Source organism: Phoenix dactylifera, chromosome 9, assembly GCF_051530095.1.
Source record: "Phoenix dactylifera cultivar Ajwa chromosome 9, Ajwa_hap1_PhDact_Kaust_v1.1, whole genome shotgun sequence".
Classification (NCBI taxonomy): Eukaryota; Viridiplantae; Streptophyta; class Magnoliopsida; order Arecales; family Arecaceae; genus Phoenix; species Phoenix dactylifera.
Window position 1 is genome coordinate 33,447,902 of NC_143198.1, and position 18,756 is coordinate 33,466,657.

Below are 18,756 nucleotides of genomic sequence, written 5' to 3' on the forward strand. Positions count from 1 at the left end.
CATAATATTAAAAATTAATTTAATTGTCATTTGATGCACGATATAACAGTTACCTCCAGCCGATATATTGAACTAGAAAACATTGAAAACAATATACTCTTTTTTGACTAGAAAGCATTTGTTTGAGACTCAGAGAGGCCATAATCACAGGTTACATCTGCTAAATTCATGTTCCATCAGACGGTATTGGGCGCGGGATAGTTTTCTTCTCTTTGAGAGAGCTGTTTGAGTTCTCCAACCAGAAAACTAGAAAGCAAAATAAACAAACAAAAACTGAAACTTCCTATGATAATCTCTAATAAGAGCTAGCAACAGAGGCCAAACATATTATAAATCCTTGAATAAAAAGCTGAGATCAAAATTAGCAATCCACGAAAACTTCCAATGCCAGAAGCCCGGTAAGACCCATGTCTCACAACCACAGATCTGCAGACAAATCAACCACCACAAATATACATCAAGCACAAATCACCAACATGATAGAACGTTCATAAAGATGGGCAATGAAATTTCAGTTTTTCGGTATTATATACATACTTCCCTTAAAGGTCATACATGTTTAATCTTACAACAGTCAACCGCCACCAACATGCACATGGGCAAACATGCAGTTAAACAGCGCATTCCAGGTCGTGGAATTCGGCTTTCAGAAAGCCTGCCTGTAACTGGATCAAGCCTGCATATCAAGTTCTGTGGTCAACAAGAGAACAGGATTCAAAAACGGAAATTGGACAATTGGAAGAGCTTACAGATTAGTCAGTATTGTGTGTCTGGTCATGCTCAATGAAATCAAGAGCCTGATCCTTTAAAACCACATTGACATGGCTAACTCTGTTCTTGTGTGTCACACCATAAATCTTGTCTGCAACTTTCACAAGCTCTGGCCGGAATGTGGTGGTTATGAACTGAGTATTTGCCATGTCAGCTAGACGGCGGATCATATCTTTAACATAAGAGTTAAGATTCCACAAAAAGGCAAACTAATTGACCAGGAAACGTGATAGCAATGGTAAACAAGGTATATCATGTAGGAAATTGTCTATTCATGAAAACCACTAAAGATCAGAGGACTGAAAGATGGCAGACTCCTAGACAAACATTCACACGATCCCTGACCTGCTAAGTTCCAAGAATTAGGCCCCTGCTAAGTAAAAATCCCTTTGAAGAAACAAGAGGAGGTGCCTTGTAATAATCCAATGGTTACAAATGATGGTCATATATATGCATTATCAAACATGTGCGTATACCAGTGGGTATGTGTTGCTCACAGTAAACAAAAGTTAAACAGGAGGATACTTCCAACAGCAGTTCTGTATTGAGGATCTAATGCTGCATCAATCTCATCAAACAGATAAAATGGAGCAGGATCACACCGTTGGATGGCAAAAATCAGTGTCAATGCCACGACAGTTTTCTGACCACCTGACAATTGTTTCATTGATTGAGTTTCTCCTTGGCCGGTAAAAGAAACCTAACAAAAAAAAAGGCCACAGAGCAACACATCAGAAACTTATCTCAGGTAGGAACTAAAAAATAGCATAGTTGTCAAGAGAGCATTTTGTCCTCTAATGTTCAATCTATTTTACTATTAAATCGAAACTCCTGAGTTCTTCCATCCATGAGACTGGGTCATTCAGCTCCATTTTTTATTTCCCAAGATGCCCTCCATATCTCTTTTACAAGAATTCCTGCTCGGACTCTGCATGCGAAGTTTCCCTCATGCCTCAACTTCGGACTCCAAATTAGCTATCGGCCCAGGCATGTGCATAGCACCTGCCTTGTACTAGTACCTAACAAATCATCTCATAATTTTACCCTGATGAGTACTAATGACATTATTCCACTTTTAAAGGTTTGAGTCTTTCTTGAGATTTGAGATCTACAAATTCAATCAGCATTAGCCTGAGTAATATAAAACAACTAATTAATATACAACATTACATGGTCTGGAAAATAGAAGATACTAACTATTCATAGGAAATGCAACTTGGCAGGCCTATAGATGTCTCACAATCTATAGACGTTTCTTGTGGTCACCTGTAATGCCACGATACAAGATGCCTTTCGTGTTTTATACCAGCTTTTGCTAAGGAAGAAAAATGATTTTTACTTGAATTTATTTAAATTTCAAAACCAGAAAAAGTTCATGCATAGAAAAAGATGTCTCTTTAACAAGTACGTGCCTTCACTTTAACACCAATGTATTTCTCAACTCTTCCTTCAGGATCTGGATCACGGGGCCCATCCTCATCATGATCATCATCACCAAGTTCACCATCCTTTTGAAAGGTAAGGAATTCAAATCCGTTAGTCAAGATGGTCATATGTACAGAAAATGCATTGATTGTTACCCTTATCAGCTTATAACAAAAAAAAGAGATACATGAGACATATGATTAATACAAGAAAAGTCAATATGAGCTTGTTAATGCAATAAGATTAAATCATATCTGCTACCATCAATAAAGTTTTAATATTACTAAGAAATATAAATACCCCTCTTATTACATAAAAACAAGAGCATGTATCATAAGTGCCATTTATATGTAAAAACCCATAAAAAGAGCCTGCATGTTCTCAACAAGAATATTCAACACTTGGCATAGCCTTTTGAAGTATACTATCAAAAGATTGTTTGGAGCATGCTATTGCATTTGTTAACTCTTAAAGTTTTTTTAAGAGTCCAAGCAACCAGCTCAAAAATCAGACACTAATTATGAAATGCAGATATTTTTATTCTTTCTCATTAATGTAGAATAGCATAGACGGAAGTTTCTTTTTTAATTATTAAGAAGTACAATTGACTAGTCATCTTAGTCAGGTATGAGATATAATTTGATATATTTATATATCATTATTTTTAAAAATTAAATCAAAGTGTCCTAAGTTAGTTAACTTAGACATTGATGCGTTGAAGACTCCTTGAGAGATGGAAATAATAGTTCCATAGAGAGAAATAAAAGTTTTTTGCTACAAACTTTTTATAGGAAAACATAAATTAGAGCATCGTGGAATATATATATATATATATATATATATATATATATATATATATATATATATATATATATATATATATATATATATATATATATATATATATATATATATATATATATATATATATATATATATATATATAAAATAACACTCTTACTCTATGACAAGATCCATGGTGAGCACCTCTCACAGGATCACTATTGAACTTGAGGCGGTCATCTTTGCCAGCAGACTGGACTTGAATGTTGAAATTCGAGACCCATTATCATCAATAAGTTCTGAAAGATGGAAGTGTAAGTTTTCTGGTCCTTGCCATTCATTTTGGACCACACTGACTTACTAAAATAAGTAAAACATCTGCCCTTAAAAAGGGGTGCAAAATAACTCAGCACTAATTCACTTCAAATAAATAATGATTTATAATTTCTCCAGAGTATTTTTTATAGTGTTGACTTGTTTGTCCATTCATACTCCTCATGTTAAGATAAAACATCATATACTCTTTTCCAACAAAAATAAAGTTGCTAAGACAAGCATCACAAACCAAAGATAAAATTGTAATTGGATAAAAGAATCATCTGAGTTCAATTTCTTACATACAAGACAGTTGATTTTGAAAATCCTAGTGTCAAGAAAAAGAGAAATCCAAGTTAATGCTAATGGAAGGAACCTGACATATTAAAAACCCTCCAATTGAATTTTAAAAATTGTACAAGAATCCCGTTGTAAATCTATGTTCCTTGAATTTTCAAGGTAAAGAATACAAAAAGGGAAGCTATTTTCAAGTCTGAATTTTCAGAACAGGAATCACCTTCGAAACGCAAGGGTGCTTGAGGAAAAGCAAATTTTCATAAGTTAAATGTAAGTCCTTCAAACATCTCAGCAGCAACTTTTGTGAGCAAAGCATGTGCAGTAAATACATATGATTGTGCCCAAATTTTAAATGCTAAAGCTCCCATAACCAACATATGTCGACATAGCAAATAACAATATGCATATAAACACAGAAAATATGCTGAAACTTCAGGAAGACAAACTCAACTTTAGAAAAAAAAAACTCCATGTATAACATATATGAAAACAATTTTAAAAATAAACAAACCTTTTTCTTCATCATAACCAGGTAGCCATGACCACCTTGCACAAGTTCAGAAAATACTTCTCGAAAATGCCTTGCTACACCTTTGAATGTGCGTTCAATAGATTCATCCTTCCGTTGATCCAAAACTGAAATCAATTCTCTAATTTTCTGCAATATAGCAATGACATGAAATAATATAGGTGTAACAAGAATCAGTTAAAGGTTGCATGTAACTTGGACCAAGTAAAAGTCAATACCTGGTCACCTGCATCAAGTTCAGCTCGTCTATTCTGCAGTTGTTCGCGTTGCTCCGTGAAGTTCATGTATTGGTCAAGAGCCTTCTTGTTGACATGGCTAAACTGTGTCAGCTGCTCATTGCACTTATGAAGCATCTTCTGTAATTCTTTCGTGCTTTTCCTTTTATATCTACAAGTTTGTCCAGAAAAAATATATATATAATTTGATGACAATTGCAAGCAGCAGCAAATAGGTCAAACAATTATTCCAAGTTGTAACCAGAGCTGAATGGGCTTATGAGAAAATTTGACGCGGCAAAAGCCTGATCTGAAAATGTAAGAACCTCGGAATGTTCTGATCTTAGTAAAAAATATATATGAGATGAACAAGTGAAAGAAATAGAAACCAGTAACTCTATATTTCACAAGATTCCTTAAATACATCAGTTTGACATCCTTATATCCTAGTCTCTTTTCAGCAAACCACTTTACGAATGTAAAATGACTCTAGCTCGTTACCATGTAATGTATACTGCAAAAAAAAATTTAAACCCATGCCTTACAAAGGATAGGGCATCCCAGTGCACAAGGCTCCTACCACTGCAAGATCTGATGAGGTTCAGTTATGTGCAGCCTTACCTCTATGTGCGGAGAGACTGTTTCTATGTTTCGAACCCAGGGAAACCAAGCCACAATGGAGCGACCTTACCATTTCCCAAAGCCCATAACCTTCATGTCTTGCAGAGAATAAAACCCAAAAATATCCATCACATCCAAATGTCTATGTGAAATATCCATCACATATCATCAACCCTCGAACCATTCCAAACTGTGAATGCCACCAATTCAGACCATCAACTCAATTGGTCTAGGGTGGACCATAGTTGCTGTTGATCCTTACTATGAAAAAACTTTTCATATGCAACTTTAGTAAGGAGATCATTTTTACAGTTGAAACCGAACTTTCCACAAAGCAATGCAAGTGAACTTATTCTGCTTTAGCTTAAGAATTTAATAATTGTCTGTTTCTTTTGTAAGTAGTCAGATAGCATTGTATTTGTCCAGCGCATACAAATGAAACATTATACAAAAGCATCACATTGCAACTTTAGCTATGTTAATAAGAGAAGGTTTTAAATGGATTTTAAATCCTATTAACCTTTAAGCAAGCTAGTTAGTTTAGATAAACATGCAATACAGCCAAAGGGGGTCACAAATGTTAAATACCTCTTGGTTAGGTCACTCTTGAATGGAAACATTCATTATCATTCCAACACCACATTCATCCAAGCATTTCCCATCAATGACAGCCATATTCAACAATAAAGATTATCTGCTAAAATTGTGCATATTAAAACTTGGAAAAAGGAAAAGAAAGCACTTCTTCTAACTTTGTTTATCAGTCACTAAAAGACTCCCCGGAGTACATCTGGAAATAAATAACTGAATTATTCTACTACCATAACAAAATTCATACCGGAAAAAGAAAAAAAGTACAAAATATAAATGACATTATTAATCTGAATGCTCTAAACAAGCATTTCTAAAGTCTATTAAATTTTTTGAGCGAAACAGAAAGACCAAGAAGCCACCTAAAACTCCATCAAATAAAAAAACTTCAATTGTATAAATTAAAGTAAAGCCTGTGCCACCTAATGCCAAAACATGCAGGGCTTTTATGGACCTTCATCCCCTCAACCACCACTAAAGCCAAAGAGGTCGAACATATACGATGCAGAGTCTAGTTGTCGTAATCCATTTCTAAAGATAAGAGTCACCGAGATAAACAGAAAGTAATAATGCACTGTGAGCTATTCAATAATGAAGTGTGCAAACGCTGAATTTTTACAAATAACACAATATAACTGCTATTACATTACTTCAAAAAAAACCCTCAACTAATACACAAAACTAAACTATATACCAGTTCATAACAGTAGAATTTTGTGAGGAAGAATGCATTACATTTCAAAAGCATCAGATGGTAAGGAACCCAAATCTCGAATTTTTTTCATGCAATCCTCTTGTTTGGCAAGAAGTATATTCCTTTTGTTCAACAACTGTTCCAAATCTTTTGCTTCATCTTGAAGTGTCCTCTCATAGTTCTCTTCAAGCGTCTGCATTATAAACAGTAATAAAGATGATAAAAATAAAACCCACAAATACAACATCTATATACACTAGCATGTACCTTTAGTTTTTCTTTTGAATTTCTTATTTCCCGTGTTTTCTTTGTAAGACTATCTATATTTTCCACAGCAGCTGTAGAAAGAATGATTATCAGTTAGATATGAGCCCAAGTTATACAGATGAGATATGCATGAAATCGGTACGAGAGGCCAACCTTTGAGCTGCTGTGTCAATTCATTAATAGTTGCTTTAGAGTTCTTTAATTCCTGCCTTTTCGCTCCGGCTTCCATGGGCAAGTTGTCAGAATCTGCAGATAAAATAATGGCTTCCAACTCCTGCTGTCGTCTCACAAGGTTTGTGGACAAATTTGTCTCAAGCTCCTCTTTTCTTGCCTCAATCTACCAAAACAAGGATCAAACTATTAGAACAAGGTATGAAGGTTTTATAATGCATCCATGGTAACAAGCCCTAGTGCAACATGTCTGGTTTACTGACATCCATTCGACTAGTTTTGCAAGACAGAAGCTTTTCTTTCAATTCTGTAATTTCAGGATTTAACCGAGAAAGAAGATCTTTTTCCTCTGGTGTTAGTTGATCAATAAGATCAGTGCCCATTTCAGCTTGTTTCATTGCAATGCCAGCTCGGATCTGATCGATTTGGTTATGGGCATTTGCAAGCAATTTCTCCTGTAAGAATACAAAATACATTTCAATGAAGAATAAGTCTAAGCAAATTACAGATGCATCAACAAAGAATAGATGATAGACCTGCAAAGAAACAATCAGATTAAGCAAAAGAACTTGATAAGCACCTTCTTCTCAAGAGCTATGGCAATTGATTGCTTCTGCTTAGTTGCATTAGAAATGTCATTTTTAAGTTGTTCCAACTCTGACTTGATGTGGCCACGGTGTGCATCCATTTTCTGTTGTTCACTAACCAACTTGTTAATTTCCTGTTCTATCTGTGTGGGAAGTTAATGGAAAACCAACATCCTTCTGCAGTCTTATAGTAATAATACTTACCCAGAGGAAATGGCAAGTGCGCAGTTTACAAGAAGCACATCCCTCGCTCCCCAAGAGCATTTGTAACCATGCTATATCGTGAACAATGTATTGTGCATAAACAAAAAATGGGTCATATATGGGCTAGGCCACTTAAGATGCATGGAGAATTGCAGTTGTCAAATAGCTCAAGAGACCCCTGGGGACAGATCTAGCCTATCAACGTAATCCATTTATACTATTTCAATAAACTAATCTTTGATGATTTTAACATGCCCTAACGTATATGCAGTGCACGCAAAACAAATAAAGACACTTCAAGTTATAGGCAATCACATATACCATTTGTGTTTTAGCTCAACTGGGGTAGAAATTGCCAAGATTCCTCAAATTGTCCAACCTGATGAAGATTGGAAGTCCAGTACAATATTTCTAATAAAAGTTCTATTTTCACTTGATCAACATTTGACCTTTTTCAACTATCTGATTTATCCTTGAGTTTCAATTTCGCTTACTCCCTTCTCAACATCCAGATTTCATTTGGTGCCATACATTATATATATTTCACATCCATCTTGTGTGCTTCATACTGAAACACATACATAAAAAGCATATAAGCATATCTTTGAGTTGCATGCAGTTCGAAAATGTTAGTTGCAGAAATTGCAGAAAATTTTGAGAAAAAATGGACTATGGCAGCTTTCTTGCAATCCCTTCCCAGACAGGCAAAACTTGGAATCCAATACAGGTGAACTGTCACCACCTCCACACACACACAAAATAAAAAAGCAAATCTAGTAACTTTTTTAAGGATATCTTTAAGTTTCTTCTCAATTTCATCTAGTTCCGCTGTTTTTGCATGGATAGACAACTTATTTTGCCTAATTATGTTCACAAATTTCAGCTTTGAACGCCTAAAATCATAGTATCCTCCCGTCATACCACCCTTCTTGCTTACTTGGTCACCTGGTATGTTGCTCAAAATCAGGAAAACAATTAACACAAAAATAGGAGTAAATAAAAGAGTAACAAGTTCTGATCTGCACCTTCCAATGTGATGCAATCAAGACAATTAGTTCGAGCAAACTTTGTAGCTACATCCAAGTCCCGACATATCACTGTTCTGCCAAACACCTGATTATAACATGATGTTCAGGATGAATGCAAGAGTCGACAAAATCAACAGCCAATGTCAACTACCATGTGTACCAACGACTTGACTTGATGTTCAACAACTTTCAGATGACCAAATAACCAAAGCATGCTTCAGGAAATGAACGGATGCATACAAAAATACAACCACCAGAGCAAGTAAATGAATGCACATAAACTCCAAAAACCAACTAACTGGATATTGATTTATGAACTGGACTGTGCTGGATAGCAGGTGGAAATGGATACTGGTTGTCAACCCAATTTTTTATATTTAAGACTTTTGCAAGTAAGATGGATGCATGAGATGGCTGATAGAGATTATTCAAGCAATGAAATCAGGTCAGACAAGAACCTACCAACCCTAAGCCAAGTCAAAACAATATATGCCCAGCCAGAAATTGTAGAGTAAATTTAATAGAGTAAAGAATAACTTCAAGTGCATCCTAGACAGATTCCTGATCATGATTTTATCATCAGCTCTCCAACTAAAAGAAGATAAGTGTGGATCACAATTAGTTTAGAAGAATAAAGAAATAAAATGAAACCTTGAAATCTAGAAGATAAATCAGAAAAGCAATACAAGTCAGAAAATCAAATTAGATATCGTTTCAAAATCAAAATGTTCTCAACCAGGTATACATATTCATTTTTTAAATAGTCATGTGTTGCTAAAAAAAGCTTTGATTTCTGAATTTCAGCTTTGATGGCACTTCATGAATGTAAGCAAGGTCTATAAGTATTGCTTAATTTATGCAATTTTAAAAAATAGCACAACAATATATCTGAAAATCATGCTTCCTTAAATGGCTTCGCAATCCCACACCTGCATGCTTCATTTTTGCTAAAACTCAAAGAAATCTAGTTTATGTTTGCAAAAAAAACTTACTAAAGGCTCGACGATTGCCCCTGAATAAGCAAAAAAAAAGAAAGGGAAATAAATCTCTCAATCTCCAAAGCACCAAAAACAGACCAAAATTGGTCAGCTTTGACTGAAGTTGGCAAAATTGACTGACACCAGTTTCAGGATCGGTTCTGAGAATCAATTTCAACCAGGAGGAAAAAGAAGGGGGGAAAACTATTTTGACAGAATGACAAACTTCAAGCCTGTCCTTGATAGGCTCGCCTCAAAGCATAAAGTGGCACAAACCAAAAGGCTCCATTTGGAATGACAGTACATGTTCAATTACAGTCTCGTCTGAAAGACATAGTGCATGTTAAATCACATATGCAAGTTAAAAATATTCTACTTAAACTGAGCACATTCAGGAAGGGGGGCAAGGTCAAAAACAAGAGGCAGCAGATGACGCTATTCTGATCCAAGTAAAAACCATTGACTTTGTGATTCACATTTTTATTTATGGCATTTGCACTGTGACATATTGACAGTCCTGAATATATGAATTGCTCAGGAAAAAGTAATTTTTAATGCATAGTTAAACAGTTGTGTCCATTTCAACATAAAAGGCAGATCATAAATATGTTTTATGAAAAAGAATGACATACGCATGACATACCTGTGAAAAAGCAGGAGCATAGTCAGAACGGAATTTCAATTTCTTTAACAAAGGTACTACATCGGGACTCTGTGGATAAGTTATGTGTGGGACTTTCACTCTGTTTAGTGGTATAAAAGTCACACGTCCACCTTTCTCTGCAGTTAGGTATCTAATTATCCTAGTTGATATCTCATCTGCTTCAACCACCACATGAAATAAGCTGCACATAGTATGATAAAATAATGTCACGAGAAACTTATTACGTCATTAAGCAATGGGACTTAATGGATGTAAAGTTTGATCACACAGACCTATTTCCAGCAGTGACTTCAACAGCAGTAAAAAATTTTTCATCACATTCAATCAATTCTAGTATCGGACCAAATACTCCTTTGATATTGTGATCCTTGATGATCCTGTTGACGGAATTTAGTCCTCTTCTGATATCCTAAGCACAGAAGGAAGAAGATGCATCATCACTTGCAATAACAATAAGTGAAACAACTGAGCCTCTATCTATATAAGATTAGTGCACATTATTTAAAAATGCCAACTTTATAAAACTCAATATAAAGCAACTGTTTCTGTATAAATAAATTTCTTATGATCTAAGGAAATGTAGCATTAACAAGAAAGAAAAGGGCAAAGATAATTTGCTAGTACTCTTCAGTACACATAATAGATAAACCAATAATTATTAACGATGAACTATGTACATCGTTAGATAACAAGATATTTATCAGATGAGTCATGCGGGCAGGTAGAGGGCTGCCCTTTTCTAGTCATGTTGGCAGGTAAATTGTTCTTTAAAATTTGTGTGTTGAACAGCATGGAAACACAAAGCAGCAAGGGAAAGAATTACTCACACCAGGTGTAGCATGGTCCAGACTCTTTTGTGCCTTTACAAGATCGGCTTTAAGCCTATCAATTTCAGAAGAAAGATCCGTTTCTTTCTTCCACAAAGACCTGAAACATGATCACTCCCCATAAAAAAAAATAGAAGAATATCTAAAAATGAATTGCTTTAAAACTAAGCTGAACAATGAAAAATCATACTTCCTTGTATCTTGCAGTTCATCCCTCTGTCCTCTTAAACTGTTAAAATCTTCTTGGCCCTTTGTGATGAGCAGCTCCTGCCTTTTCAATTCAGCTCTTCGCTCCTCAATATATGCCCCCAACTTACTATCCTCATCTTTAAGTTGCTGGATTTCATCCTGAAGCTTTTTCTCCTAATATTTTCAAGGAAAAAAGGGAAGCATGTGTAAAGGAAAAATCATATACATCTGCTTGACATACTGACAAACATGGAAACAGAGAAAACTATTAGAAGTTAATGGTGACTCTCCAGAACTATAAAGAATATGTAACAAGCCATCATGATCAGGTTCTTCCCAGCCATACGGTTGAAATTGTTAATCTGAACCTAATTCCAACACATATCATGTGGACCTGAGTGGTATAAATGGATGAAATATCTTATCTGGGAATTTTGAGCATGATGGATCTCTATCATCAGAATATCATACATAGAATACACAGGTTTGAAGTACATAACACCAGATTATAGTCCTAGGTTAAAGGGCAATATGTCAAAAAAATTCAACAGCAGAGTAGCTTTCTTTATGAGAACATGTTTCCTTTTTTTTATATTTGGGTAGAAGAAAGAATGGAAATCTGTTCTCATAAAGACAATACTCTTCCCTGCAGAAAAGGCTAACTGAGCAAGCAATAATTCTATAAACAGAGGGTGAGAGGATTCACTGTCAAATTACTTGTGCCATATTTGATGAAAGAACACGATGAAGGTCATCAATTTCCCTTTGCAGCCATCTATCCCGAGCAGCTTTACTTGCAAACTGGGTAGCACGGCCTTGTTTTTGGTACAGAATGCTCAGCTGCTTCTCACGATCCATTATTCTGTTCTCAAAACAAATATCATTTGGTTTCTAACAAAAAAAAACCCCTCTAAAGAATAGTGATTGAAAAACAAAAAGAATTTCTCTTAATAAATACCCTTTAGCGATTTCCTCCTCTTCAGCCACTTTTGACTGGTGTAAGGGCCTGATAGTATTGAGTTCATCTCTGGATTCCTGGATCTCTTTTCTCAGGCTTTCCAACTGCCTTGCAGCTTCCTCCTGACAACATATTTCAGTGAATAAAGGGAATTATAACATAAGTTTAGAAATCAAGGAACCTTTATATACCATCACCCAAAACAAACCTTGGCTCGGACATCCCCAGAAATTCTCTCTTCTAGGTCTCTCAAATCAAGTTCAATCTGTGTGTGCACTTTTAGTGCTTCGGTTCGCTTCTTCTCTATTGTCTCTTTCTCTTTGTTCAATCCTTGTATCTCTTTTGTGAAAACTTTGAATTCCTTATCTAATAACTTGAGCTTTTCATGGGCATCTAGCACACTATTGTGCATGCTGGTTGACTTCTCAGAAACTTTCTTCCTGGCTTCTTCTATCTACAAAAATAAGGCAGCATGAAGCATTCATCAGAAATAAGGAGATGGAATAGCCAGCCAAACATTGATAAAGTACCAGGACTAAATCTCTTCTACATTATGCATGCCATGTGCATGGGACTGTATCATGCATGATGAAGGTAAATGCCCAGACTGAAAAATGATAATTCCTCATGGAAAAAAATAAATCCCAGGACGAGCATTCGGTCTGCTACAGGAAATTTAGAGAGAGATAGAGAGAGAGAGGATACAAATGTGCACAGGTAAACAGCAAGCAAGGACAATGAGCAGTTCAAATTGATGGGATTCATAAATGGGGTTCAATGGGGTGATTTTGAGATTATCATTAATACAGATGCTATGTAAGTTTCCAACTGCATGTTTCTTTTGCAGGATTTGAAAGGAAATCTAAAGGATGTGCGCGGAAATGCCATGGATTTCATCTGTTCATGAGGCGCAATGGAAATTATGAAAACAACAGTACCAATAAGCCACCGAATACTCGAACAATTTAGTCAAAACTAAAGAGGTTATTAGCTCTATATATTTGAGGACCTCGATAGAGGAATTAGCATCTGTAGGTCTGATTTGCATATATGCACAGGCCAGCTACATGTCAACCCAAACTTCCTTATACTATAGAATATTGATACGCTAATATGCATGTACACACCTGTGTTCGGGTGTGTGTTGTGCTGGTGAACACTAGTGTCAATGCACTCCTACAACTGTGGCAGTCACCATGCACCATGCCATGTATTTTAAGACACAAATATGGACTGGCATGTAAATCCTTGTTGTCATTTATTTATAATGTTTCTTAATTGAGCATGTGTCAAATTTTGACTTATTATAACTGGCTCTGTTATGTCTATTTCTTTTAACAAAGCACACAATTTTGCAGTTGGAAAACCTGTATGGCAGTTCCCTTTAACATTAACTATCTTGTGTTGAATTCTAACCCATGCCGCTCTCCTTCCTCACGAGTCCTCACACAGTTGAATACCGTGTTTATTTTTGTCAATATCCACCATTCTTGTCCCTACATATGGCTGTACGGAAGTCAAACAAAGAAAAGCATGGAAATTTTCAATGGACTGTTTGAAGATCAGACACAAAAAATGATCTGTAACATCTTGTTCTAACAACTTATGGGCTGTTGTCAAATTTAATATCACAATTCAAAAAAGTAGCCAGTTCATATTATATAGTTAAATATTGGCAATTAAAGAGTAATACAGGTTACACCTTAATTTTTTTTAATACAACTGACCTCCCCTAATTTCTGCCTCGCGTCATGAAGTTCTTTATCAAAAATGGTATACTCTAGTGACCTTCGTTGCTTGTCAAGCTGCTGATATTTTTTCAGCTCTTCTTTTTCTTCATCAAGTTCCCTCAATCTCTCCTCTAAGTAGCGAACAACCTGATCTATTTGCTTTCTCTTATTACCTGATGGCACACAAAGATCATGTAAGACAACCTATACATAAAAGACCAGCATCTTTCAACATCTAATGGCGAACTTGCCAGTTTCTTGCATAATTTTCAAGCTCTCACGCCGTCTTTCCTCATAAACACGTGTACCCCCAATCTCCTTAAGAAGATCCAGACGTTCAGAGTCTTTCATTAAAGTGAGAGATGCTATCTGCAATCAATAACAAACAAAATCTTGAAGGGCTGTCATTTAACTTCATAAAGGAATCGAGAAGTAAAAAAAGAAATAACGAAAATCAAAAATCACCAGCCATGCATTTGTTTACCTTCCCTTGCTGCACAACATAGTATGGATTTGAGCGAGAGAAACCAGCACTCTCCAGCAAATTCATCACTTCTGTTTTACTGGAAAAGAAAACACAGTTGCATTATTTGGTTTACAAAACGTCATGATATTTTGAGAATGCCATGAGCAATTTTAGAGAAAAAGAAACACCATACGTGACATGCTTCCCATCCAAAAAGTATTCATCCTTTTTCAGACCGATAGTCCGCCGCAACCGCACCTCCTCCTTATCAACCTGCAGTAAAGCATCAGGTTATCCTACAATTTCAGCTCTACACAGATTAGAGGTAATTAAGTTTCAAGATGCCAGAGCATAAGATTGGAATATCACATAGCCTGAAATCACCTACAAGTTGAATTTTAGCAATCAATTTGTGGACCACGGTCATTGTCTCAGCTGTGGCATTAGTATTCCATCTGTCAATGAAATGAATTTATAGCAATACAGCTAATTCGACCACTTATTTTCTAGCCCCTCAATCTTTACAGAACGGAAGTGTCAAGCTCTCAAAAAGGCCTGACTTTTTGAAGCTTTGGGCTTTTAAGAAAGGCAAGGCCAAATTCTATCATGGTGAAATATGGGGTCTCCAAGACCTGGGTTATGAAGAAACTACAATGAGAACAAGTGCTCCCAATGGCCAGACCAAGCACATAGCAAGTGACACTATGATTCCTGCACAGCCATCATTAGAGACTAGGGCGGGTGCTAGCCACCCTGATCCTTATAATTTTATTCAAAGAAACATCAGTGGAGTCTCGCCAATCCTAGTTATGGTTACAAGGGTTGGTCGTCTCATAGGGGTGAATGAAGGTTCATAAAGTGTTCAGCCTCCGGCGTAGCCCATGCCAACGGCCCAACACCAAGGGCTGGGGGCAACCTACTCGATGGATGTTGCCTCCACCAGTGCAGCAACATATAGCAACCAATTTCCATGTCGGGGGCACCTCCTTTGTGCGTGCCACCTCAACAACCTGCATCACTGAACTTCTATGCCAAGGGACAACAATAATATAATCAACATGCCTTCCAAATGTATTACAGCCCACTCTAAATTAGAATTGGGATCAGCTTTTCATCCTCAGCCTGCAAATTATAGAGTGGAGAGAGGAACTTCCCAAATATGGCTTAGTTGGCTTAGATGGTTTGAGACCAATTGAATGTACTTATCGGCCGATTTTAAGGGTAGTACGCCAGAAACCATACCTTGATTAATATGACCAGGCTTATGAGCTACCAAGAGGTTACAAGGTTATGCATGAACCATGTTCAAGAAAATTTGCAACATGTGTTCATCAATACTTGAACCACATCCAATGCCAGTGCTCCTTTGCAAAAATATACGAAAATGACCCTGTATTTCTTTCTGTGAGATAGAGACCTACATTGGTAATTTCTTAGCCTAGGTTTTCATACTTGTTCCTTTTGGGACCGTGACTCCAACTTCGACAGAAGACTTTGTTTTCCATAATAAAAGATAGCATAACACAAATTGCTAAAAAAAGATCTGAAAGCAACATAGTGGTCTGTATGCAATTGTCAAAAAATTAATCAAAAAACGTTTTCTTTCAAATAAAAAAACAAATACAGTAACTTACTGGAATGCGGTTGTCAGAATTGTCAAATACTATCTCCACAAAGGCTGATACAACCTGGTGCCCAGCACCCTCCTGTTCAATTTGCCACAACAAAATAAGTCAGCATGAAAAACTTCTCTGTTTCTTCTGGAAAGGGGGATGCAGAGCACAAAATCCAAGCAAAGGAAGCGTACATGAAGAAGGGCATGTCTATCTTCACTGCGCAAATTCTGGAACAGATCGCTAAGCACAAAACGTATGGCTAAAATTGTTTCCATCACAAATATTGGAAAAAAGGGGGAAAAGGTCAAAGTAAGCATGCTGAGAACTGAACCCATGTGATACAACAAATAAGCATCATATTTGACTTCAACATAATACTTAGATGACATTTGTTACCATGGAAAAAGTTTGTTTTTCCAGATCCATTTGCACCAACTGCCAAGAACACAAAAAACAACATGTGTTACTACACATAAATCAAACTACGCACTCCATATCTTATTATCTTTCATGAATCCTAATGTTAACTGTCTATTTAAGTGAACTATTAGCATGAGTTATGGTTAAATGCTTAAAGACTATCAAATTAAAGCTTGATGAACTTAATGCATTAAAACTTATAGGCCTTATGTAATAAAAGGATGTAAAGGAAATAAGATGCATATTTCCTTAATATACAAGGAAATATGTAAACTTTACCAAGAAGCACTGGCTGGTCATGCTTGGACTAGATTAGTTTCTTTATTCAACAATAGGATGTCACCTGAATTGAATCCTTCATCCTAGCTAAGGAATGCATGTGGACACATAGACACACATATACATAGAATACATACATGCAACATAAATACATATATACATAGATATATTTATGTATAAATAAATAAATATATATATATATATACATACATGGATGTATAAATGTATATATATGTACATATGTATACATATACTACATAGACATACATATATAAGCATATATATATATAGACACACAGAAATACGCATATATATACATATATACATATATTACACATATATATATATATATGGGCATTAATGTAGTTTAAATATGAAGATTATGGTTGTCATACATCCAAGTGAATGATAGTTTCTCAACAAAAGGTTAAAAATTTTCACTGCAGGAATTTGGTTCAAAAGCTAACATAAATGTGCTCAGCCCATGTCTCCTGCTTTATGCATTAGGAGAACCATGCTTAATTTTGGAACCATGCTCAAGTGCACCAAAATGTGCACATGATTTTAGATACTAAAAATCCCATATAAGAAAAGGAGCTGACAGTTATAACAGAAATGCATGTTAGTTGGAATAAGTTGCTGGTTCTTCAGACTGTTAGTCTGGATTTTTCCTAGAACCTCTAGACAGAGTTGATCAGTTCTAGGGTGGTGTTAAAATTGACCAATGGAGAAGGTTTGGTAACAGGTTTTTACTTGGACCTAATTAACCTTTAGAGTAAGATTTCCCTTTTTCCAGAGACTAGGTCAGATGAATGTTGTAAGCACGTTCTTCTGAAGCTAGAAAATGCACTGATTACAGTTCGTATGAGCGAAAGAAGGGAGGGGGGGGGGGGGGTGTGGGTCGGGGGTTAAAAAACAAGCCCAAAAATGGAAAGGGTAGTAATTACCAACACAGTTTACTTTAGGGCTGAACGGATCTGTAGAAACTTGTTCTCTGTAGCTCTTGAACCCTTCAATGATCACCTGATCAAGAATTCATAGAAAGCAAAAACAAAAGGGAAAACTCAAATTATACACCAAGATTTCAAGAAAATGAGAAAATAAGTCCTGCTGCCATGACCACGAGAAACAGTTTATGAAGTAGAAATTACCTTCTTGATGTACATCCCGAAACACCATGCAATACCTAAGAAAACAGCGCAAGAAAAGAATCAGCATCCAAAAAGACTCTGATTTTGGGTTCCAATTTAATATTGTACAGGTAAATCAAAACTCTAGCTGTTTGCAGCTAATTTGAATCTCTAAGACGAGGAAAAGTGGGGGAAGCGTGGGAAAAGAAAACTTGGGCGGGAAAATCAGACGGCGTTGCAGAAACCCTAGTCTTATAATCATAAACGGCCAAAACCCTAATTCCGGAGCTAGGGTTTCTCGTTCACCACTGCATCAGCGGAGGAGAAGCATTCATAACCCAGCTGTTTGTAGCCGCCGATGTAGTTCTCGTGCAAGAAAGCGATCAAGATTTGTTATGGAGAAAGAAATTTGAGAACAAAGGGAGGGCAAGAAAGAAGAAGGATGAGGACCGGAGATTTCCAGTGAAGGGAAGAACGTAGCCTAATTCGGCGAGAGATGGCGGATTGAGAGCGAAATGAACCCCCTAAATGCGAGGAAATGGCCGGATTGGATTGGAAGCCAAGATTCGAGAATTCGGCGACAGGAGAGGAGGAGAGAATTGCCGCAGCGAGACGACGCCGCTGCTGCCCCAATTGTGGAAGAGCGAGAGAGAAGGGGGCGTAGGGGCGAGAGAGTGGAGGAGGGAGAAGAAGGGGATACCTGGAGAAGAAATCCCTCGAGGCGAAGAGAGAGATTAGATGATGGCAGCCAGTTGGACGGGATTTTTCCCGCTTGGAAGTGAACCTGAAAAACGAAAAACACTCTGCCCGGTTGCGAGCACAGAGTTTATATGGATAATTTAAGGGGTAAGATGGTACCGAAAACGTAGCGTGCTGTGTAAGCTTACGTTTTAGGATGCAATAATAATAATAATAATAATATAAATAATAATAAATAATGGCGTTCTTTTAAGTTTGAGCTGGTCGCGGGTCGCAGTCAATGGTAACAAACGATCGATCCTA

At 36.5% G+C, this 18,756-nt stretch overlaps 1 protein-coding gene across 6 annotated transcripts; it reads right to left on the reverse strand.

Annotated features, from left to right (window-relative positions):
* Positions 1-65: 65 nt before the first annotated feature.
* Positions 66-18,592, reverse strand: TTN7 (Structural maintenance of chromosomes (SMC) family protein). 6 transcript variants are annotated; one of them, XR_015969175.2, is made up of 31 exons: positions 18,455-18,592; positions 17,776-17,810; positions 17,572-17,647; positions 16,322-16,360; positions 16,117-16,184; positions 15,944-16,015; positions 14,503-14,582; positions 14,328-14,406; positions 14,095-14,212; positions 13,841-14,016; positions 12,322-12,567; positions 12,114-12,235; positions 11,873-12,017; positions 11,157-11,329; positions 10,967-11,066; positions 10,412-10,548; positions 10,119-10,320; positions 8,496-8,583; positions 8,265-8,415; positions 7,260-7,410; positions 6,943-7,134; positions 6,662-6,845; positions 6,509-6,579; positions 6,283-6,434; positions 4,339-4,507; positions 4,103-4,249; positions 2,184-2,279; positions 1,297-1,471; positions 750-943; positions 556-676; positions 66-426 (listed from the first exon to the last, which is right to left on the reverse strand). XR_015969175.2 is itself a non-coding variant. In XM_088705171.2 (30 exons), the coding sequence occupies exons 2-29, from the start codon at positions 17,788-17,790 to the stop codon at positions 753-755; spliced, it is 3,495 nt and encodes a 1,164-aa protein (XP_088561297.2). In that variant the 5' UTR covers positions 17,791-17,810; positions 18,455-18,592; the 3' UTR covers positions 467-676; positions 750-752. The 6 variants fall into 6 exon arrangements, 4 of the variants coding, with proteins under 4 accessions (XP_088561297.2, XP_088561295.2, XP_088561296.2 ...); XR_015969174.2 differs by having other exon boundaries at positions 538-676; XM_088705171.2 differs by lacking the exons at positions 66-426; positions 8,265-8,415 and adding an exon at positions 7,471-7,541 and having other exon boundaries at positions 467-676; positions 7,260-7,370.
* Between the last annotated feature and the right edge of the window lie 164 nt (positions 18,593-18,756).

Bases quoted from the DNA above. Each gene is read 5' to 3' on its own strand.
- TTN7 (XM_088705169.2), bottom strand. The intron at 14,213-14,327 runs GTAAACAAATGC...TATTGATTGCAG, and splicing joins ATGTTGTGCAGCAAGGGAAG to ATAGCATCTCTCACTTTAAT. The intron at 6,435-6,508 runs GTACATGCTAGT...TTTATAATGCAG, and splicing joins ATTCAAAAGAAAAACTAAAG to ACGCTTGAAGAGAACTATGA.